At 54.2% G+C, this 23326-nt stretch overlaps 1 protein-coding gene across 1 annotated transcript; it reads left to right on the top strand.

The window, feature by feature from the left end:
• Positions 1-6630: 6630 nt before the first annotated feature.
• AMN (amnion associated transmembrane protein) lies at positions 6631-22249 on the top strand. Its single transcript, XM_078857975.1, has 12 exons — positions 6631-7154; positions 8109-8227; positions 11647-11691; positions 13066-13159; positions 13633-13859; positions 14512-14649; positions 14856-14973; positions 15691-15773; positions 16215-16458; positions 17534-17696; positions 19588-19756; positions 21029-22249. The coding sequence occupies exons 1-12, from the start codon at positions 7121-7123 to the stop codon at positions 21131-21133; spliced, it is 1539 nt and encodes a 512-aa protein (XP_078714101.1). The 5' UTR covers positions 6631-7120; the 3' UTR covers positions 21134-22249.
• Positions 22250-23326: the final 1077 nt, after the last annotated feature.

The following is a 23326-nucleotide window of genomic DNA, read 5'->3' as shown; positions in this document are numbered from 1 at the left end:
CCCCCCCACCTGGACGAGTCCATTATTGAACTCCCCCCCCCCCCACCTGGACGAGTCCATTGATGAACTCCCCCCCCCCCCCACCTGGACGAGTCCATTGTAGACCCCCCCCCCCACCTGGATGAGTCCATTGTTGACCTCCCCCCCCCCCCACCTGGACGAGTCCATTGATGAACTCCCCCCCCCCCCCCACCTGGACGAGTCCATTGATGAACTCCCCCCCCCCGCCGCCTGGCGGATCGTGGTGGAGCATACCACTGTGTTTTTAGGGGTGACCTGAGTGTGTAACCTGCCCACCTCTCTTTGTGTGTCTGCGTGCGTGCGGTGGTTGGCGACCGGCGAACCCGCTGCAGTGTGGCCGTGTGGTTGCTGTTGCGCTTGCTCGTGGTGCGGGCGCGTGTGCCGTGTTTAGTTCCCGTGTGTCCTGTCGCGTCCTCAAGTACACGGGCAGCGCGTAACGCCGACGGTGTAGAGCGATGCGCGCCCTTGATGGTTTTAGGAAATCGTTGGCGCGAATCCGTGTGTTGTACAGGGGGGGGTGGTTGAAGATGCGTCAAATCCATAATAGAGGGTTTCTTTGGGTTGGATCGCGTAAATATGTAAATGTGTCGGTAAAACCCGCCACCACCCGACACAGCCAACTAGTAAGGGTTGTCACGTAAACAGAACGTGGCCAATTCGTCACTAGTACAGCACCACCCGGTGTGTTGGAGAGCCAAGCCACAACATTTACAAACTGAGTACGACGTTTTGCCAGTAATTACAACCAGCTTCATCAGGCGACAGCCAGATTTGTGGAGAACTCCGCCTGTTTCGTTCCTCATATCGAGGCGTAGATGTGCTGACCACGCAGCTGCGCTCTTGCGCAATGATGGGGGGAGCGGGATTACTGAGGCAATGTGCATTATGCATGTGCCCTTTGAACTTGTCCTTCCAAATCATGCGTCGAATGTCAAACGCATACTTTTAAAACATTCTCCCCATGTTTCGTCGGACGTGTCAAGACGGGAGGCTCTGTCGTTATTGTGCTCGTGTTGGGACGAGCGCGGTCCACGTTTCGGGGTGGCTGTTCTCGTTCACGACGGTCGTAGGTGTCGTCGTGTCCTTCGAATTCCTCATTTACAACAACAACAACAAAGCGTTCTGATGGCACGCCGAGTGGCACCCGCACGCGTGTGTGTGTGTAACTGCTGCGGGGTCTCGTGTCAAGAGTTTCTAACATCGCCGGTTTGGGTGTTGAGGTGCAATAATTGGAATTAGGCAGTTTGATTTGGCTTAAAATAAGAGCCGATTCAAATGTGTGGGTTTGCGTAAACCGTTTACGGTGGAAATGTCATGATGATTAGCCGCCAAGCGATAGAGCCCTCATGTCATCTGATGCAGAACGTTTGTCTCTTGAATGACAGCACCCTCACCTCATTAGTACAAAAGCCTCATCTGAGCCAGGAAATAACCTTCGTCTCACACAGTAAGAAAGTTTGAATCTCTTCCAATGCAGAATCAGTCTCACCCCATGCAGAGCTGCCACCTTCCTAAGGTGCTTTTCATTTGGCTGGTTTTGTTATTATCGGTCGTGTAACCCTAAAACTCCAAGACAGAGATCCACACCTCGATAAATGCCGAGCTTTATTCTTGGGATGTGTTCCAACTTTTAGGGTTAATCCAAAGAAATCCGAAAATGGGCCAAGTGACCAAATTTCCGATGACGACGATGACGCGATGTTGCTCACCGCGAATATAAAAACACCTTCATTAACTATACGACGTAACTGCTGCCTAAAAAAAAAATACGTGAAATATTTTATATTTAAATCATTAAGTTTCACGCAAAAGCGATGACAATTCTCAAACGTTGATCCGTTTAAGTGAAGTACAAATTCATGGCAAGGATTGGTCCAAAAGATCCTAAAATCCATTATTTGATGATAAAAAAACGGGATAATCTGAAACTCATCGCAATTGATCTTCTTGGTTCTTTCGGTAAAGTCACGTAGAAGGGAAATAATAACAGACCTGTTCTTCACCTGAGGACGGCTGCTTGCGTTGTGGCCGAAACGTCGTGAGAATTGTATTGTTTTATTTTTCTTATTTTCTTATTTCCCTTCTACGTGACTTTACCGAAAGAACCAAGAAGATGAATCCCTGCAGTCGCGAAAGCTTTAAATCGAAATTCATCCCAATTGGTGGCTCGTCCAGTCTGGCCAGAGGAGGCCAGGGTGCGCATTCACCTTCATCGCTGTTGGGACCCCGAACACGTGACACGCACACACTGAGCGGGAGAAGCCCTTTGTGGTGACGCCACCGCCGCCTCCACCCCGTTCCTCGCAGATCGAGTCATTGACAAATTGATGAAAGCTTGTGTCTAGCCTCTAGAGCTTACTAGAGTGGGTTTTTTTTGTATTGTGTTATGATGTGTTAAAAAAAAAATAGGTCACATTAAACACACAAACTTTGTTTCATATTCCGGAGCCGATATTCTAATAAATTGGGATGTGAGTAACAGCAGTTGTGTTGGTTTTGTCAGATGTATACCCTGCGTATTTCGAGGTTCGTGGAGGGTTGATGATCGATGGCCAAGGCGAGTGAAGGAATCGGAGGATAAAAACGCACCCAAGAGAAGATGACCACCGCCAGAGGTTGCAGCGCTGCGCGCGTGGTGAACGAGTGACGAGGCGCTTCGTGTGGACCCACCTGCCGCTCAGGTGCCGCTGTCCACTGCAGTTGTGATCCGTAGTCCGGAATGGAGCCCAAGTTGGCAGACGGTGGCGCAGTGTGCCATGCGCTGGACCACCATTCCGCACACGACCAAAACACTCAGTTAAAGCCTTAACAGGCTGCTGGTGCTGCAAGTGTTGTTCGCGAGCACTTATGAAGGCCGGCACGGCACATTATGGGATGGGTGGCCAGCACCACGCCCGGCCGCCTTTGTCTCCCTTAGTGTCCGATATTAACACACCACACCAGGTACTTATTTGAGGCTGAGGCGACCTACGGGAGGCCCAGGACCGGGTCAGATAATTGTCACTGGTGTGTTGGCCACGAGCGGGAATCGAACTCGGGTCCCTGGGTTCGTAGAACAACGCCCTCACACAAGTGCCGGAGGATCCTAGTAGCAACAGTAGCTACATGCGTAGTAGCTACATGCGTAGTAGCTACATGCGTAGTAGCTACATGCGTAGTAGCTACATGTGTAGTAGCTACATGTGTAGTAGCTACATGTGTAGTAGCTACGGGCCCCGCACTTTCAAGGGGCCTGCGCTAAATGCTTTCAAGCTGTTAATCCCGATCTAGATTTGAAGCTTTCGTGACTGCAGGAATCCATACTCTTTGGTTCTTTCGGTAAAGTCACGTGGGGTATAAAATAACAATCACGACGTTTCGATCGCGACCGTCATCAGGTGAGACCAACACAGCAGCGGTAATGCTGACAATTCCAGTTCAGCGATTCTGCACTTGCTCTATTGCTGTAGTACTATACCGCCTTCAACTTTTATGAACGACTGGGTGTTTAAGGTTAGCGATTTGTCGTATTATCTGGCTGTATAGCAAATTTAAAAAATACAATTACTTTACTATGCAAGTAAAAAATTTACGTGTTTTAATATTTATGTTCTTTTTTATTTAGGGCCCCTTTATAACATAAGCTACAGGCCCCGCACTAGCTTAATCCGACACTGCTCCCCACACATGAGATTTCATACGCGGGCTTTCAAGACCAATATAATTTCCAGTTTATTTTTTATTAGATCGTTGGGGTGCAATGTACATTTGAACTGAAAACCTCCATCACCCGACGGTGCCAATCTAATCAAATCACGTGGGCAAAAATGTCAATGGGTTGGCAATTTTAACCTTACTCATCAGCCAGTGGCATAGTCACAATCCCCTAACAATAAACACAATCAGACCCCCCCCCCATCACCCCCCCCATCACCCCCCCCCACATCACCCCCCCCCACATCACCCCCCCCCCCACATCACCCCCCCCCACATCACCCCACATCACCCCCCCCCCACATCACCCCCCCACATCACTCCCCCCCCACATCACCCCCCCACATCACCCACCATCACCCCCCCACATCACCCCCCCCCCCCACATCACCCCCCCCCACATCACCCACATCACCCCCCCCCCCCACATTACCCCCCCCACATTACCCCCCCCCACATCACCCCCCCCCCACATCACTCCCCCCCACATCACCCACATCACCCCCCCCACATCACCCCCCCCCACATCACCCACCATCACCCCCCCCCCCACATCAACCCCCCCCCCACATTACCCCCCCCCCACATCACCCACATCACCCCCCCCCCCCCACATCACCCACATCACCCACCCTCACATCACCCCCCCCGCCACATCACCCCCCCCCCCACATCACCCCCCCCGCCACATCACCCCCCCCTCCACATCACCCCCCCCCCCCACATCACCCCCCCCCACATCACCCCCCCCCCCCCACATCACCCCCCCCCACATCACCCCCCCCCCCACATCACCCCCCCCCCCCCTCCCACAGAAACTCGGTTAATCTCAAAATGGAGCTGGTGGGGTCGGTGGAGACGTTGCACAGTATTTGGTGACTGTGCGCTTTGTAACAAAAGCATGACAGTTGGCTGGATTAGGCCAAACATTTCAGTGAGGGAGCCACACTGAAATAATCCGATGACAGTGGCCATCTTTGGATGTAAATTGAGCCACCAGTGCAAACGAATATTCTGTAGCCCATTATCTGCTATTCTAACCCACAGAGGAACAATCGATTTCCATGCCCGTGCCCACAAAGAGTCGAGTATTTGGGGCCAAGACAGCTGATGTGGGGGTCACCACATTTATGGGAGCATCAAGCCGCAGGACACGGTGGCGAGATGTTAATCCCCTCGCCTGGTATGCAAGAGGTCGTGGGTTCGATCCCGACCGTGTCTCTCTCCCTGTGGTCGTATGGATTTTTGTTCGGTTCCTCCGATTTGTCCCTCCACATTTAGAATCAACACACGTTTAGAGTACTGTATTGTATTTGTCTATGAATTTCCACGTGAGCCAATTATCACGTAGCTTATCTTGAGCTCTCATTTGTGGCCAGGTATCTTCTAAAAAATAGCGATACAGCTTAGTGGGCTTTACCTGGTTAAACAAAACCAGCAGGTTTGAACTGTCTTCTTGGTTCTTTCGGTAAAGTCACGTAGAAGGGAAGTAATAAAATAATAAAAATAAAACATAATAAAATAATTCTCACGACGTTATTTTATTATGTTTTATTTTTATTATTTTATTACTTCCCTTCTACGTGACTTTACCGAAATAACCAAGAAGATGAATCCCTGCAGTCACGAAAGCTTTAAATCGAGGTTTGAACTCATTGACTTACTAACACAATTCGTTCCAGGGACCCATTCGTAAGTCTAACGAAAGTTCGTAAGTCGGAACACAATAACGTTCTGTATTTAAACGCCAATACGGTCAGTGTGATGAAATGTGTTACGGTTCAACTAAAAAGGGAAGCGTCGTTAAACTCATGAATGAGAAGAAATATTGGACATTTGGATTATAACGTCGTCAAACAATACCCGTGGCCTATAGTGGCCACGGGAGGTAATGACAATAGAGTCAGCTTGCAGTACGAGTGCACTAGTGGCCACGGGAGGTAATGACAGGGGAGTCAGTTGTGAGTGCGAAGGGACTGGTGGCTACGAGAACGATCGAGAAGGGAGCGCGGTCAGGTGACGGAAGAGGACCGGGGGGGGGGGGGTAGTCTGCCGGTGGAGCGAGCGTCCAGACTCAGCGAGAAGGTTCGAGAAGGGGGGCGTGGCCTCGGTCCGTATATGGGATGCGCGGGAGACTCGGGGCTGTTGCAGTGGAGGGTCTCCGCCTGTCTGTCAAGGTGAACGCGTCTTCAATAAAAGTGCCATCTCAAGAGAAGTGTGCCAAGTCGCCAGCCCCGCCCTCTTTCTTATTAACAATTCCTCCCCCCGCCCCCACTCCCCCCTCCTCCCCCCGCCCCCACTCCCCCCTCCTCCCCCCGCCCCTCTCTCTCTTGACCCCCGCCCACTGCCCCGGAAGCCCCGCCCTTCGCACGGCACCCTGAGTAGAACACGTGGAAGCTGAAATCTTGACTTAAAGCTTCCGTGACTGCAGCAATTCATATTCTTGGGTCTTTCGGTAAAGTCACGTAGATATGGTTCAAAGAAAATAACAAAAACATTTATTTCAACCTATCGACGTAACTTTACCGAAAGACCCCAAAAAATACGTGGAGGCTCAGATGATAATCATTTCGTACTGGAGACAAACCCCCCCCCACCCCATCTTTCCAAATGCTTTGGGGCACAGGGGGACTGCCGCCACTAGACCCTGGACGGACGTTTGGCAGCTTAGTCATGCCAACTTGAAGAGATCGGTGCTTCTTGCGTCTCGAGATGGCTATAAAGTTGGGGAGGGGGGTAGTGATTGGCAATGGTTAACGGGTGAGTGGCTGATGCACCCCAGCGAATTTGGTTAATGAGTGAGCGATGTGGGCCGCGACGCTTGTTAATGGGTGAGTGTGGCTCACGCGCACACGCGCGCATGACCGGGTGGGGCGAAGTGGCGACGTTTATGTTCCTCGGCTCTGGTAAAGTGCGGCAGCAGCAGCAGCACGGGGGCCACTGCGGCTCAAGAGAGACGACCCCCAGGCGCAAGACCACGGGGCTTCTGGCCACGCCGAAGGAGCCACCACCAGCAGCCAGAAGCCGCCACCAGCCACCAGCAGCCACCACCACCAGCCAAGAGACACAGGAGCTACCAGGAGCCACCAGGAGCCACCACCAGCAGCCAGGAGCCACCAGCAACAGCAGAAGCCACCACCACCAGCCACCACCACCAGCCAGGAGCCACAGGAGCCACCAGGAGCCACCACCAGCAGCCAGGAGCCACCAGGAGCCAACATCAGCCAGAAGCCACCAGGAGCCACCAGCACCAGCAGAAGCCACCACCAGCAGTCACCACCACCAGCCAGGAGCCACCAGGAGCCACCAGCAGCCAGGAGCCACCAGGAGCCACCAGGAGCCAGGAGATTCCCAGAAGCTGAGCCGGCAACCCCCCACCGCCTTCGTTACCTGACCCGGAGTCACAATGCGACTCGCGTTGGTGCTCTGCGCTCTGCTTGGTATGTTTGTTTGTTTTCATTGCGTTTTACGCGCGCGCGTGCGTGTGTGTAGTGTGTGTGGTGTGTAGTGTGTGTGTTGTGTGTAGTGTGTGTGTGTAGTGTGGTGTGTGTAGTGTGTGTAGTCTGTGGTGTGTGTGTGTAGTGTGTGTGTAGTGTGTGTGTGTAGTGTAGTGCTATGTGTAGTGTGTGTGTAGGTGTAGTGTGTGTGTGTAGTGTGTGCGTGTAGTGTGTGTGTGTGGATTGGGAAGCTGTAGTGTAGCGGTTAGCGCGCTGCGCTATGAACCCGCTCACGGCCAACACCCAGTGACGATTATCTGAACCGGTCCTGGCCTCCCCTAGGTCGGCTCAGTCTCAAATTAGTACCTAGCGCGGTGTAAACATCGCCACTGAGGAGACAAAGGCGGTCGGGCGTGGTGCTGGCCACCCACCCCCTCGTGTACCGTTCCGGCCTTCATAGGTGCTCGCTAACAGCACTTGCCCCTCCAGTCTGTCAAGACTATACGGGGATCTTTGTCTTTGTGGATTGGAGAGCGGTGGCGCATCGGTTAGCACAAACATGCGCACCCGGCCATCCCCGAGTTCGATCTCCGCACATGGCTAACGTCAGCGGGCGGCGCCGGTTATTTTTTGATATTTTCCATTAAAACATTTCATCTGGATGATTATTCTCCCCCTTGGGTCGACTCCGCCTGAAGAGTGAGCGCCCCCCGATGCGGTTGGGTAAACGTCAGCGCTGGGGAGACAAAGGCGGCCGGACGTGGAGTTAGCAAAACCCCTCCATCGCGTGCCCTGCCGACCCTTCATGAGCGCTCGGCTTGGCAGCACGTGGCCCACCAGCCGACTCGAGGCCACGTGGGGCGTCGTCGTCGTCTTCTATGTAATGACGCGTGCGTTGTGTGTTATACCCGCCCCCCACCCCCGTGTTACCCCCCGTGCCCCCCCCCCCCGTGCCAGGCGTGACTCACGGCTACTTCAGGCAATGGACACGTGACACCAACTTCGGGAACGGCTCCAACTGGGAGGGCGGTCGCCCCCCCTGTGCCGCAGAGCGAGCCATCTTCCCCGCAGACGAGGTGTCCAGCCGTGCCCCTCCCCTCCTACATCACTGGTTGGGCAGGGGTGGTGGATGGTGGTGGTGGGTGGTAGTGGTGGGTGGTGAGTGGTGGTGGGTGGTGGGTGGTGATGGTGGGTGGTGGTGGTGGTTGTGGTGGTGGGTGGTGGTGGGTGGTGGTGGTGGTGGTGGTGGCAGTGGGTGGTGGTGGTGGTAGTGGGTGGTGGTGGTGGTGGTGGTAGTGGGTGGTAGTGGTGGTGGTGAGTGGTGGTGGTGGTGGTGGTGGGTGGTGGTGGGTGGTGGTGGTGGGTGCTGAGTGGTGGTTGTGGGTGCTGGGTGGTGGTGAGTGGTGGTGGGTGGTGGTGAGTGGTGGTGGTGGGTGGTGGTGAGTGGTGGTGGTGAGTGGTGGTGATTGTGGGTGCTGGGTGGTGGTGGTGGTGGGTGGTGGTGGGTGCTGAGTGGTGGTGGTGGGTGCTGAGTGGTGGTGGGTGGTGGTGGTAGGTGGTGGTGGTGGGTGCAGGTGGTGGGTGGTGGTGTTGTTGAGTGGTGGTGGGTGCTGGGTGGTGGTGGGTGCTGGGTGGGTGGTGTGGTGGTGGTGGTGGGACTGTTGCCCCCCCTGACAGCAGTCTACAGCGGGGTGCGTGGTCCCGGGGACAAATTCCACCATGCCCCCCCCCCCCAATCACACCGCCCCAATCACACCGCCACCCCGCAACGCCTTAAATGAAACTGCGAAGTACGAGGTGCTTCAAAAAATGTATTTTTTTACACTTCTCTGAGAATTTGCAACAATACCACGAAAAAAAGGGCTCTAAAGACCACCTGGAGAAGATTCCAGGCGCGCGTTGACAATGAACAAGTGGGATACTCTTTGACCTTTTGAAGCTATTAACATGACATTTGTTATCATGTTACAGTGCGTTATCCGTTCTGTTCCCATTGACAACGATAGACCCATATAAGTGTTAACATTTTGTTGAAGCACCTTGTATTACATCAAACACCGTGACGTCGAAGCGCGCTCCCCCCCGCCCCCCACCACCATCAAATCGCGGGGCCCAGGGCTGTCGCCCAGATTCGTCATGCACCTCGGGACAACGGCTCTGGGGTTGTGGGTGATGATGATGGTTGTTGGTTGGTCGGTAGAGCAGGGCGCGGCACGAGACAGGTAAACCCGATGTTAACAATGCACCCGCAATGTACTAATGACACTGGTCAACACACTTTTTCTGGCATAAGGTATTCCAACGGGTTTAAGGTAAGTTTGGGGTGCTGATTCCAAACCTGGCATCAGTTTTTGGCTATCACATCAGGTTTTTGAGATATGAAATATAGCATTTTCAATAAAAACTGCAGAATAAAAATATTAAATAGATGTGGATATCTACATAAAATGATATTATAAACACACTATCCTAAAAATACAGCACCATATTTTAACACTAAAGCAGTCACTCACTCGCAACAACTTGCAATCATAAGTGACAGAGTTAATTTCGGGTAAAATCATTTAAAATGGGGTATGCCGATAGCATAAAATGAGATGTGATAAAGCAAATCTGAGATCAGATTTGGAATCAGCACCCTGAAATTAGTCTAAAACAGCTGCAAAAGTCCAGGCCAGAATTGTTGTTGTTGTTGACCAGTGTAATTGATCAATTGTGTAATGCACGGACGCACGCGTTTACAATGGGAACGCGCCTGCGAGCGCGTTTCGGTTGACGGTGACGCCGTTGCGGTCTCGTCGTGGGAAAGTCGAGGCCCCCCCCCCACACAAGTGGGGAAGCCGCCGAGAGGCGAAGCGCCCTGCGTCTCTGTGATGAGCCTGATCGACACGTGTGCATGAAGCCACTGGTATTCATGACAAGCTTAAAATGTCAGTTTAACACGTAGGCTGTCGCGACCAATATCATCCATGATAGTTAGATCGAGATCTACGCGATCTAACCCCCGAAAAAGCCCCTCTATTATAGAAGTTAAAAATGTGATTCACTCTTTGAAAATTAATGTAACTAGACCCCAATTACTGGTGCCCTGTCCAGTTACCTATAGTACTGGTAGGAACCTCCTGGTTACACCAGCCCACAGGGGATTATTGTGTCCGTCCGTCCGTCGTGCAGGGAGGGGCTGGGTGGGGAGGGAGGGGCTGGGTGGGGAGGGGAGGGTGGGGAAGGGCTGGGTGGGGAGGGAGGGGCTGGGTGGGGAGGGTGGGGAGGGGCTGGGTGGGGAGGGTGGGGAGGGTCTGGGTGGGGAGGGTGGGGCTGGGTGGGGGTGGGAGGGGTGGGGCTGGGTGGGGAGGGGCTGGTCACCCCGTGGTGCCCTTATAAAACTCAACGTTTAACCTACTCACGCCGGCTTGTGCCCGTCCTCACAGTCGGGCATATTTGCGGAATACACCACGCCGCCGTTGACCCTGGCCATTGACCGAGCAACCCAACGTTCCTACCAGCTCCCTCCGCAGGAATGTGTTTTCCAGTGCCCTGTCCAGTTACCAGTAGTTACCAATGTCCCCTTGGCTGCAGCGTTTGTTGTTCTAAGACCCTGTGTCTGGTCACAAGGTCTGGTTCCAGGGCAGTTGCTCATCACGGAATGATTGTGTCAACCAAAGTATTGACATGCAGTGTTTAAAGCGACCTCAGCTCAAAACCATGTAGAGAGGCAGTGGGGCACCAGGTTGGCGAGATGTTAACTCCCTCGCCTGGTATGCAGGAGGCCGTGGGTTTGAACCTGACCATGACCCCTGATGTATATTTGGAGTTTGCGTGTTCTCCCCGTGGTCGTGTCGATTTTTCTCCGGGTCCTCCGGTTTTTCCCTCCACGTTTAGAAACATGCGTTTTAGAGTATTTGGCTGCTATAAAATTCCACGTATTAAACCACTTCGTTCAGCTATCATTTGTGGCCAGGTCACTTCTGCAAAAGAGCTGGTATAGCTCAGTGGGCCTTACCTGGTTAAATAAATAAATAATATTTTTAGCCTCACCAGCTGGTACCCATCCTGCATGTTGATGATAGTGGAGTTTCACGGTGGCGATGATTGATAGAGCTTAACTTTAACGATGATTGGGGTTATAATCGTAACTGTTTTATTTACCAGGTAAAAAAGCCCACTGAGCTATTAAACTCTTTTTCAGAGGCGACCTGGCCACACACCGAAGTGGCTGATGTCATACGTGGGAATTGATAGTCGCAGCGAAATGATCTCAACGTGGAGAAAAATCCACGCGACCACCACGGGGAGAGAGAACGTGCGGATTACAAACATACAACCACAGGCACCGCCAGGGTCCGGGATCGAACCTGCGACCTCCTGCGTATCAGGCGAGGGAGATATCGCTGCGGTGGCGAGATGTGTTAGGTACACTTTATGGAATTGCCTTTGTTGTTGGGAGATGATTGGGTCCATCTCTGCCTCTAACCCAAGTGGCATGCTCTACCCACAGTCGGTCTCGGTGTACGTGGATGGCAGCTTCTCCATACTCGACATGGTAACGCTGCCCACCTCCTCATACTCCTCTTTTCCCACCCCACGTACTCGCCGAACACATGGAACAAAGACAAAGTCGCCCTGTAAATGTGTATAGCCTACATAGACTGCTGGCGTGTAGCTAGTAAATGCCAGCATGGCGCGCATGTTGAGGCGAGCCCTACTTCTGACCGCCTTTGTCTCCCCAATGGCGACGTTTACACACTGCACCAGGTACCCATTTGAGGCTGCATCGACCTAGGGGAGGCCCAGAACCGGTTCAAATATTCGTCACCAGTGTTGGTAGCCGTGAATGGCAATCGAACTCGGGTCGCCGGGTTCGTAGCGCAGTGCACTAACCGCTGCGCTACCGTTCCCACGTCTGCATACACAACACACGCACACAACACACACTGCATACACAACACACGCACACAACACACACTGCATACACAACACACGCACACAGCACACACTGCATACACAACACACGCACACAACACACACTGCATACACAACAACCGCACACAGCACACACTGCATACACAACACACGCACACGCACACACTGCATACACAACACACGCACACGCACACACTGCATACACAACACACGCACACAGCACACACTGCATACACAACACACGCACACAGCACACACTGCATACACAACACACGCACACAGCACACACTGCATACAGAAAGCACACACGCACGCAGAGGCATTCGTCGCGCTGCCCTGATTATTCTCTTTCAAATGTCAAGTGACTCCCCCCGTTTAGAAACGCTCGTCTCCGTTCAGTTCACTGACTGATCGGTTCACGGACTGCTCGGTTCACTGACTGATCAGTTCACTAATTAATCAGTTCACGGACCGATCGGTGCCATGCCACCACCAGTGCCCCCCGTCACGTGCCTGCTTTAATGTGCGTTCGCAAACACAACGCGTGGTGTCACGGTGACGATGAGTCAACGCTGCAAGCCACGGGAGGTGGAGGCGAGTCTGCTGACGCGCGCATTAACCGGAGCCAACGATCAAATTGTGACTGGGTACCCATTTTAAGCTGAGTCAACCTAGGGGACGGCCCTAATACAAAAGACAAAGATCCCCCCGAAAGCTTTAACAGACTGTAGGGGCAAGTGCTGTTAGTGAGCACCGATGAAGGCCGGCACGGCACACGAGGGGGTGGGTGGCCAGCACCACGCCCGACCGCCTTTGTCTCCCCAGTGGCGACGTTTACTACACACTGCGCCAGCTACTCGTTTGAGGCTGAGTCGACCTACAATACACACGCAGATCCACATATGCAAGCCGACACACATCCTCACTCCAACCCGACCTTTACCCATTATGATGACCTCGCCTGACCCCTACCCCCCCACCCCCCCACCAACAGCTCCTGCCGCTGAACTCGGAGCTGATCCTGGAAGAGGGTGCCACCCTGAGTGCCAGTGACGGCCGCAGCGACCCGCAAGCAGGATGCGTCGCGGGTACGGGACCTGAACCCCTCCACACCCTCCTCACTGCCTAAGTCCGTCGCCCATGTCGAATGGATCGCTCGCATCGCCTCCGCGTGCTGTCATCACGCGCTCTCTCTGAGTGTCACAGAGTCGTGTTGCCTCCCGCGTAGACCCGGCACCGCTGTTGTCTCCTAAGTGCCGTCTCTATCGCCCATGCTGTCTCCACGCTGCCTCTGTGTCACAGTCGTGCTTGCCCCTGAGATGTCCCATTGTGTCTCCACGCTGCCTCTGTGTCACAGTCGTGCTTGCCCCTGAGATGTCCCATTGTGTCTCCACGCTGCCTCTGTGTCACAGTCGTGCTTGCCCCTGAGATGTCCCATTGTGTCTCCACGCTGCCTCTGTGTCACAGTCGTGCTTGCCCCTGAGCTGTCCCCACGCTATCCCCGTGCCTGCCACCCCCCCCCCCCCCCCCCGTTCTGTCCCCGCGCCGTCGCCTTCCGCAGGCGACGCGCACTTCGTGCCGCAGGCCGGGTGGTCGTGGCTGGACGCGCGCCTCTGGGCGACGGCGCGCTCGCGCGACGAGCTGCTGACCGGGCGGCCGCTGCCCACCGTGGACGTGGAGCGCGTCCCCTGCGCCGCCGACGACGTCGAATTCCGACCGCTCACCTCCTTCCGCGTGGGCCTCCAGTGGGGACCCTTCCAAGCTCGCTCGCTCTCCGTCATGGGAGAGGTGCTCGCGAAACGTCGCGCGGCTGGCGGCGGTGGCGGTCGTGGGGGTGGTGCGGTCGCCGTGACGGTGCAACCGTGTCGGGGCTCACTGATCAGAGGGGCCCCAGGCGCTTAACTGTTTTCACTTGTTTTTTTGTTTGCGTTCTGATCGCAAGCATTGTGTTTGATGCAGACATGATTCCTTGCAAAAGGTTTCAGTTTGGTGTTTTAACATCTTGACACAGCTGTTTTGTTGCCAGAAAAACGGGGAAAAACCCATTATCATATTTTAACTTAACTATTTTTATTTTAAATCTCGACTTGAAGCTTTCGTGACTGCAGGAATTCATATTCTTTGGGCCTTTTGGTAAAGTCACGTTAAAATATTAAAAACTACGACGTTTCGATTGCAACACAAGCGACCGTCATGTTTTTTTCTTTCTTTCTCCACCTGATGACGATCGCTTGTGTTGCGATCGAAACGTCGTAATTTTTTTGTAAATAAATGTTTACCTATCTACGTGACTTTACCGAAAACCCCAAAGAACATTTGTATTGTACCAGGTAACGCCCACTGAGCTGTATAGCTCTTCATTAGAGACCGGGCCACAGATGACAGCTCAACGAAGTGGCTTGTCACACTCCGACCGCGCGGCCCCTCGCTCTCGCCGCAGAACTTCTCGACGGAGGCGTCTCTGCGGAGCTACTTGCAGAGCCGCTCGGGGAAGCTGCAGTTCCACGGCGGCTCCGTCTCCGTGCAGCCCGACGGGACGTGCCTGGATCCCAGCGGCTGCCTGTGCGGGAACGACCGGGTGAGCGAATCCTGACCAGGCCCGGCTCCCTCCCAGCGTTGACACCGACCCCTACAGGGGCGTTCACCTCCCTTCCCCGTAAACCACTTTACTTCCTCAACTCAACCTCACAAACACTTACAGGCGGCGGCAAACCCGGCCACCGCCGCCGCCACTAGTCCGCCAGAAACTGACCGACGGCTCTGCCCGAATGTCCTCCCCTCCAGCACAGAGACCACATATGCTCGCGGCTCTACGGCACCGTGGAGGGGGGAGGCTGGCCGTGCCCCGAGCTCACCTGCCCCACGGGGCTCCTGGCGGAAGGGAACTGCTGCCCTGAGTGCGGTACGTGCTCGCGAGGGCCTCGCTCTGGGCCAAACTGTCGCAAGGGAAATGCTGTGGATGTATGGCATCAGTTGATGTGTGCACGTGAATTAAACCTGTGTGCATGCTTGTACTAAAATAAAATATATTTTTTTTACCAGGTAAGGCCCACTGAGCTATATAGCTGTTTTCAGAAGCGACCTGGCCACAAATGATAGCTCGACGAAGTGGCTTATTACGTGGAAATGTATAACAGCCAAATACTCTAAACGCGTGTTTCTAAATGTGGAGAAAAATTGGACGACCCGGAGAAAAATCCACATGACCACGGGGAGAACATGCAAACTCCAAATATACAACAGGCGTCAGGATCGGAATCGAATCCACGACATGTATACCAGGCGAGGTAGTTAACATCTTGCCACCGTAAGCCTATACAATAATACTAATTTACAGCCATTCGTCGATCTACTGCCTGATTTAAGCCACATAGTGGCAATTATTATTAGGCTATAAGAATGGTCCTTAAAGGCAATTTAGACCGCGTAACATGAAGAGGACCTCACGCCAGATGGTGCTGGTGGTGATGAGACTGCGAGGCCCATGGAGGTTGTGTATTGATGATGATGCTGCTACAGATGCAGGGTTTGCATCCCAGTGAAGGCTGCGATGGTGATGCGTTGGTGGCATCGCTGGCATCCGACCTCTTGACCTCGTGATCTCCTCTAAATCTCACAGGTGCGTTGATGCGCTTGGAGTACAATGCCAAGTTCGACCTGGAGAATTATCGCAGCCGAATCATTCACAGCTTCCTGGGACTGGTGAGACAAGATCTGACGTTTCAGCTCCATCATCATCATCATCATCATCGTCATTGTCACCACCATCATGATCGCCACCATCTTCAACAATCAAAGTATTGATTGCTGAATCAAATCTCCATCCTGAATCGTAACAATCGAATCACTGCATGTAGTCAACGTTGTGTTTGACAGACGGCCTGCTGTAGTTTCACAGTAGGCAGAGATCTTTGACGTCCAATGTGAAGCAAATTCGAGTTCCAAGTTTAAAATTAGTTTTTACTCAAAGAGACCACAATAACCTCATTCGCAAGAGTGATCGGAGTCACATGACAAAAGCAATACAAACAAAGGAAGCAGATGGCACCCAGTATTTAACGGTTTTACGTACCCGCAGTGTTAATCCGGGGCGGCCTAACGGATTCGAACCGTCGCCCCGTGTCTTTTATCCGATGCTGGCAGGACGAGTTCAGGTCTGTGTGGATGGCGATGTCCAAGGTGCGGGGGGGCGCCGCCGCCGCTGCCGCCGCGATGGCGTCCGGGGGCGGCGGCGGCTGGGCGCGACTCCTGGGCCTGTTCGGCGAGGGCGCCGCGGCGGAGGAGCCGCACGTGCAGCTGCTGCTCACCGGCACGGACGGCGCGTCCGGCTCCACGGACGCCGCCTTCGCCCTCGCCAGGGCCATCGTGGCCGACATCGACCGCTATGGCACGTGGCGCGCCAACGCGGAACCACGCGGCGGCGGCGTCGTCGTTAAAACCGCCCCTCTTTGTCGACCGCCGCTGCTCGATGAAAGAGGGGCCCTCCTCCTCCTTAGGCCACCGCCGTGCGTCCCGTGGGGGTTGTTGTTCGGCCGTATTGCGGCCACGCGGGCTCAGTTTGTGAATGCGGGGAGCATGGATGTGGAAGCGCACGGAACGTACAGAACAACAGCCGGATTTCGCCGCAACGCTCTGCTGCTGTGATGTCGATGAAGCCTTTGCCCGGTCATCCGATGGCTGCGCAAAAACTCTGGTCTGCCCCTCAGAATCCAGCTTATTCCAGGAATGAGCGCTTATTTAAATGTTGGTTTGATTGCGATCACCGCGACAGCAGAGCGTGCGGTGCAAAGGTGCAGCACCTCCTAGAGCGGATGAGATGCAATTTGCAGGACCCCCAGACGTAGTTCTGTGGGGTCAACTTTCGCTGGCACGACGTTGATGGTCCTCGCATTACCCTCGACCCGTTTCACCGTTGTGGCGGCGCGACGTTGGGAGTGCATTTTCGATACCATCGAGAGAACTACGTGGTTCCCTTCTGCTACTCCACGTGATGAGGGGTAAAGTCGCAAGCCCTGCAGTTGCTGCTCGCGCCACTGCTGACGGTGACCGAGAAAGCCCCGTTAGAGTGTACTTTGGCCTACTCTTCCCCACTGACCAGACGTCTTATACTGACCAGACGTCTTATAACGATGGAAGGGTAGGCCAAAGTATTGTGGGTGTACAAAATACACCACAAGATGAGGAGTTGGCCATTGTGCGCCAGGCATCATGGTCTAAATTTGCAAAATTTTAAAAGCACTTAACTGGGAAACACCACCGTTATCGTCCCTTACTACAGAAACTTGGCAGGGACCCTCCTGACAAAAAAGCCTTGGGTAAACGAGGCGAATAAAAAAAAAAGAATCAATAAGCTGGCAACAAAAAGCATTTGGAGAGAACAAAACAAAAACCTACTCGTCGCGTTTGGAGCTCGCCTCACGCTCGCCCTCCCTCCGTCCCCGCACCCCCCTCCCGTGCCACAGGTGAGAGCTACGGCGTGACGCACATCACCCTGCGCACCTCGGAGGCCGAACCCGTTCAGCCTGGGGGCTCCCCGGCGGTGCTGGGCATCGTGCTGGGCGCCCTGGCCCTCTTCATCGTCCTCATGGGCCTCTCCTACGCCGCGTACACCCTCCGCAAGCGCAGGTCCACAGCATGACACCCCTGTCATTACCTCCCGTGGCCACTAGTCCATTCACACTGCAGGCTGACACCCCTGTTATTATGTCCCGTGGCCACTAGTCCATTCACACCGTAGGTTGACTCCTCTGTCATTACCTCCCGTGGCCACTAGTCCATTCGCACTGCAGGCTGACTCCCCTGTCATTACCTCCCGTGGCCACCAGTCCACTCGCACTGCAGGCTGACTCCCCCTGTCATTACCTCCCGTGGCCACTAGTCCATTCGCACCGCAGGCTGACTCCCCCTGTCATTACCTCCCGTGGCCACTAGTCCACTCGCACCATAGGCTGACTCCCCTGTCATTACCTCCCGTGGCCACTAGTCCATTCGCACCGCAGGCTGACTCCCCCTGTCATTACCTCCCGTGGCCACTAGTCCACTCACACCGTAGGCTGACTCCCCTGTCATTACCTCCCGTGGCCACTAGTCCATTCACACTGCAGGCTGACTTTCCTGTCATTACCTCCCGTGGCCACTAGTGCACTCGCACTGCAGGCTGACTCCCCCTGTCACTACCTCCCGTGGCCACCAGTCCACTCGCACTGCAGGCTGACTCCCCTGTCATTACCTCCCTTGGCCACTAGTGCATTCGCACTGCAGGCTGACTCCCCGGTCATTACCTCCCGTGGCCACTAGTCCACTCACACCGCATGTAGACTCTACTGGCCTTTCGTGAGGCACCCTGACGAGCGGCCCCCGACAATACACACATGTGAAAACCCCCATCGTGCTGTCAAACCCAATTATTTCAAATGCGTGGCGGCCCTCTTATCGGCGAAAGTACCCTCCCACCCCCTCTGAAAATGAGTGAGGAACACTGCTCTAACATACATTCAGTACTAGCACCATCTATTGGTAGAAGTTGTGATGTTTTAGCATGACTTTATTGGGGATTTTTATTTACCGTCAGCTCTGACGAAAAGTGTCGTGTGGTTATGATGCCAAGAGTTTATCTTAATTTGTCGTGAGATAGATCAAAACATCTTTGGCCATCCACCCGTGGGTCACCTGTGGATCGCGATTCCACGGCATGAGACGCAGGCATTTCCACTCGGAGCTATCGGCAGAGGTCGCAAACGGGGTTTGATTCCTTACCCGTACCCGGCCGCACTAGGGTCGCAAACGGGTACCCTACCCGTACCCGGCCGGGTACCCGGCCGGGTACGGGTAGGGTACGGGTATCGGGTACCTGATTGCGACCTCTGGGATGAAGCCATGTTGCAGGCGCGGGTGGGTTGATTCTAGGAACTTGAATTGTGCGAAGAGACAAGATGTTGGGAAATGAGTGAAAAACGGTTACTCACCAGTGACTCACGGCCTACCCGTACCCGTACCCGGCCGCAGCAGGGTCGCAAACGGTTACCCGTACCCGATCGGGTACGGGTAGCCGGGTATCGGGTAGGGTACGGGTATCGGGTACCAGGTTGCGACCTCTGGCTATCGGTGCTGCACCCTGTGTCGGGGAACTAATTCTGAGGCCGCTTCAACAGCAGTCCTCCGAACATCCACACGAGGAGCGCACCAGTAATGCCCGACAGCGAGTGCGCGTTGCGCGTTGCGTGGCTGTCGAGCCAAAACGTTTTAACTCTCAAGTGCTGAAATTCCGACAAATTGAAATCCATTTGGCTGAGACCATCGGCTCACTAGGCTCGAGAACCCCGTTTAACCACGGGTAGCTGCCTGGATTTGAACTCGGGTTCTTGACCTGGCCAGCTCAACGCTCTGACTGGAGTCCAGGGGCTTCTACACCAGCCCCTGGACCCAATTTCCTCGCACGCATCCCTCTCGCTCTCTCAACTCACCCCCCCCCCCCTTCTCTCAACCCCCTCACTCGCCCCCCCCTCTCTCACCCCAGGTCGCAGCAGGCGGAGCTGAGTGGGGGTGAGGTCAGCCAGGGGGTGGGTGAGGCCCCCGGGGGGCAGCTCGGACTCTGGGCCAGACTCTCGGCCGCCCTGGGCAGGAGTCCCCAGCCGGGGGCCGGGGACGGATTCGAGAACCCCATGTTTGATACCCCCATGCAGAAGGTGCCGTCCCTCCCACAACCCCCAACCCTCTACACACCCCCACCACACACCCCCACACCCCCTACACACCCCCACCACACACCCCCACACCCCCTACACACCCCCACCACACACCCCCACACCCCCTACACACCCCCACACAACCCCCACACAACCCCCACACCACCTACACACCCCCACACCACCTACACACCCCACACAACCCCCACACCACCTACACACCCCCACACAACCCCCACACCACCTACACACCCCCACACAACCCCCACACCACCTACACCCCCCCCCCCCCCCACACAACCCCACACAACACCCACACCTACAAGACCCCCCACACACCCCACACACCCCACACCACACCACACTCCCCAAACCTCCCACACTCCACCACACCCCCCCACACACTCCCCAAACCCCACACCACCTACACCCCCCCCCCCACACAACCCCACACACACTCCCCAAACCCCACACCACCTACACCCCCCCCCCCCCCCACACAACCAACCCCACACAACACCCACACCTACAAGACCCCCCACACACCCCACACACCCCACACCACACCACACCCCCCCCCCCCCCCCCCATGCAGAAGCAACCTCTACCCTTTATCAAATTCAGCTTCATCATTGCCTACATTATAATCCGTTCCATCATAATCATCAGTTCTATAATCAACTGCACTATCATAATCAGTTCCATCATAATCATCAGTTCTATAATCAACTGCACTATCATAATCAGTTCCATCATTATCATCAGTTCTATAATCAACTGCACTATCATAATCAGTTCCATCATTATCATCAGTTCTATAATCAACTGCACTATCATAATCAGTTCCATCATTATCATCAGTTCTATAATCAACTGCACTATCATAATCAGTTCCATCATTATCATCAGCGCTGTCAGCGATACAACATCAAGATCATCATCACAAGCAGCGGCGGTAGCGCCTTGCCTGCAGGACCGGTAGAGTGTAATCGGTGTCTGTCGTAGCCGACTGCAATAGTCTGCCGTGGTGCAGTCATTGTCCTAGTTGTGGTTTAAATCACAGTGCTGCCCTCTGCAGTGTGAACACTCAAAGTGACTCCCATCATACAACGGTCTCCCATCTCCACGCGCTGCCAATGTCCCATGTTCTAGTTTCCACGTGTCCCCGTATCCCCGTGTTCTAGTTTCCCCGTGTCCCCGTGTCCCCATGTCCCATGTTCTAGTTTCCCCGTGTCCCTGTGTCTCACGTCCCCACGTGCCGTGTCCCTGCAGGGTCTGTACGGCCTCTACTCCGAAGAGAACGTGGAGCCCACGGCTCCCCGTGTCAGCGGCACGTGCTTCACCAACCCCGTGTACGCGGAGAGTGAGGCGCATTAGGCCGATCTGTCCCGACCCGACCGAACCCCACCGGACCTGACCATGCTCAGCTTTCTGCCGATCAGTCCCAACCTGCACGACGCAACTCAATCTGACCCTGATCTGACCCCCTACCCAGTCCGATCTGACCCTACCCAGTCCGAACTGACCCTACCCAAGAAAAGCCGCAGTGTGGTCTCCGTGCCCAAATCATGGATCCTACCCTATGTACGACTCTGCCCATTTCCATCATTCACCGGCAGGATCTGAGATGTTCGTCACGTGGCTGCTCCTGGAGCCGCCCACTGGCTCACTCACCAAACCTCCGTATGAACATAGAGACACAACGCCCATCAACGGCCCCACACCGTGCGAGAGAAAAATGCAACCCATCCCTTACCCGACCCTGTCCGGTCTGACCTGACCGGGGCCGTAGCCACGTGTTCGGCACGGGCCCTGGTGCAAGAGATGACTCGGCGCCTTCCCGTTCAATTTCGCTCCCTCGCCGTAGCCCGTCGCCTGGGCTCCCTGCAGCCTGTGGGCTCTGACACCGGCACACTCGATGGCTCCGCTACTGGAGCCGACCCAATCCATCTCAACACAGCTCGCGTGCTATTCAACGCAAGGGACCGCAGAAGTTTACACGCCACGAGTGATGATTGCAGCACCAGTATTTACCTGATCGTGCTAGGGAGCACACCACACTTGTGCACAGTAACACGTGAGATATCCTTGATCCCGTGCGTGTGTTTTAAAAAAATATTTTACCGAAGCTCATTCATCTTTTAAATTATCGGTGGGATTACCTCGATTGCAACGTTAGTCTCCAACACCGGTCTTTGATGAAGGAAACATTTGTTTGGAAAATGTGTTTTTTACACGTTTAATCTCCAAATTAGAAAGTTAAATCAAGTCCTAACTAAACCACTGAGATGGCTTGATGTACCTTTCAAAGTGCCTCGTTGGTGTGGTCATATTTTTAAAGCCAGGATATGTTGGTGATGGCTCATGCGAGAACGAAGGCATATCGGATCCAGTGCCGGATGAAGCTAGTGCGGGGCCTGTAGCACATGTTATAAAGGGGCCCGAAATGTATTTTAAAAAACACACAAATATTAAAACACGTTTTTACTTGCATAGTAAAATAATTGTCTTTTTTCATTTGCTATACAGCCAGATAATACGACAAATCTCTAACCTTAAACACCCAGTCGTTCGTAAATGTAGAAGGCAGTATAGTACTATAGTCATAGAGCAAGTGCAGAATCACTGAACCGGAATTGATAGCTTGAAAGCATTTAGCGCGGGGCCCTTGAACGTGCGGGGCCCGTAGCGTTATGTAGCTACTTTTGCTCCTGAGATAATCCGGCACTGATAGATTCTGGGTTATTTCCATGCAATGGCTGAGTGGGTGAGGCTTCGTCGGCCAAGCTTAAATGCAGGGTTTGCCCTGGTGTAATTTAATTCAAGGATTGGGGTAAATGTTAAAGTCACTGACTATGAATGTCGTTAACCCAAGAAAGCCTCAAGATATCCCAACCTCTTTTTTTAAGGAGGAGGAGGTACCTACACTGGGATGTTTGGCCCATTTCATTCTAAGGATTGTTTGGCATCTCCGTTTACCCAGCATCAGTGCTGTCGAGATGAGGCCCGGAGCAGCGGTCACCCAACATTTTTTTTGGACACGCGCACCGTCATCGTCACCGTCAACCCCTTCGCCCAACACCTTCCACCAAAATCACACTTTCCAAAATAAAAACGACTGAAAAAGCGCTGCGAAATGTCGATTTTTAAAAAATCCCATTGAAAACAACGAACTTCCTTTTGCATTGCCGGAGCAGTGAAAAATATTTATTAAAATCTGGTGTCCTGTGACTATCACGGGGACTGCTACAGTTGCCACGGCCTTGCGGAGCACCCCCGGGTTGCGCCCCCTTGCGCCCAGGCCGCGTGCGGGCCTCGTGTGCAACCGAGAACGAAGATTTCCCGGCGGCGGCGGCGGCCTCTGCAACTTGCAGGAAGGGTTGAGCGGGGGGGGGGCAATTCTGGTTGTGTGGGGGGGGGTGCACGGGGGAGGGAAATGGAGGGGGGGAGGAAGTCACGCGAGCAGTGGCAGAGCCATTTCCTGACGTCAATCGGATCCCTGCCGGGCGCGTCGTGTGTTATAACAGGCGCGTTCCACGTTTGGGGACCGTCCATAAATGACGTCACGCA

This window comes from Lampetra fluviatilis, chromosome 7, assembly GCF_964198595.1.
Source record: "Lampetra fluviatilis chromosome 7, kcLamFluv1.1, whole genome shotgun sequence".
NCBI classification, from domain to species: Eukaryota; Metazoa; Chordata; class Hyperoartia; order Petromyzontiformes; family Petromyzontidae; genus Lampetra; species Lampetra fluviatilis.
This window is presented reverse-complemented; position numbering and strand designations above follow the sequence as displayed.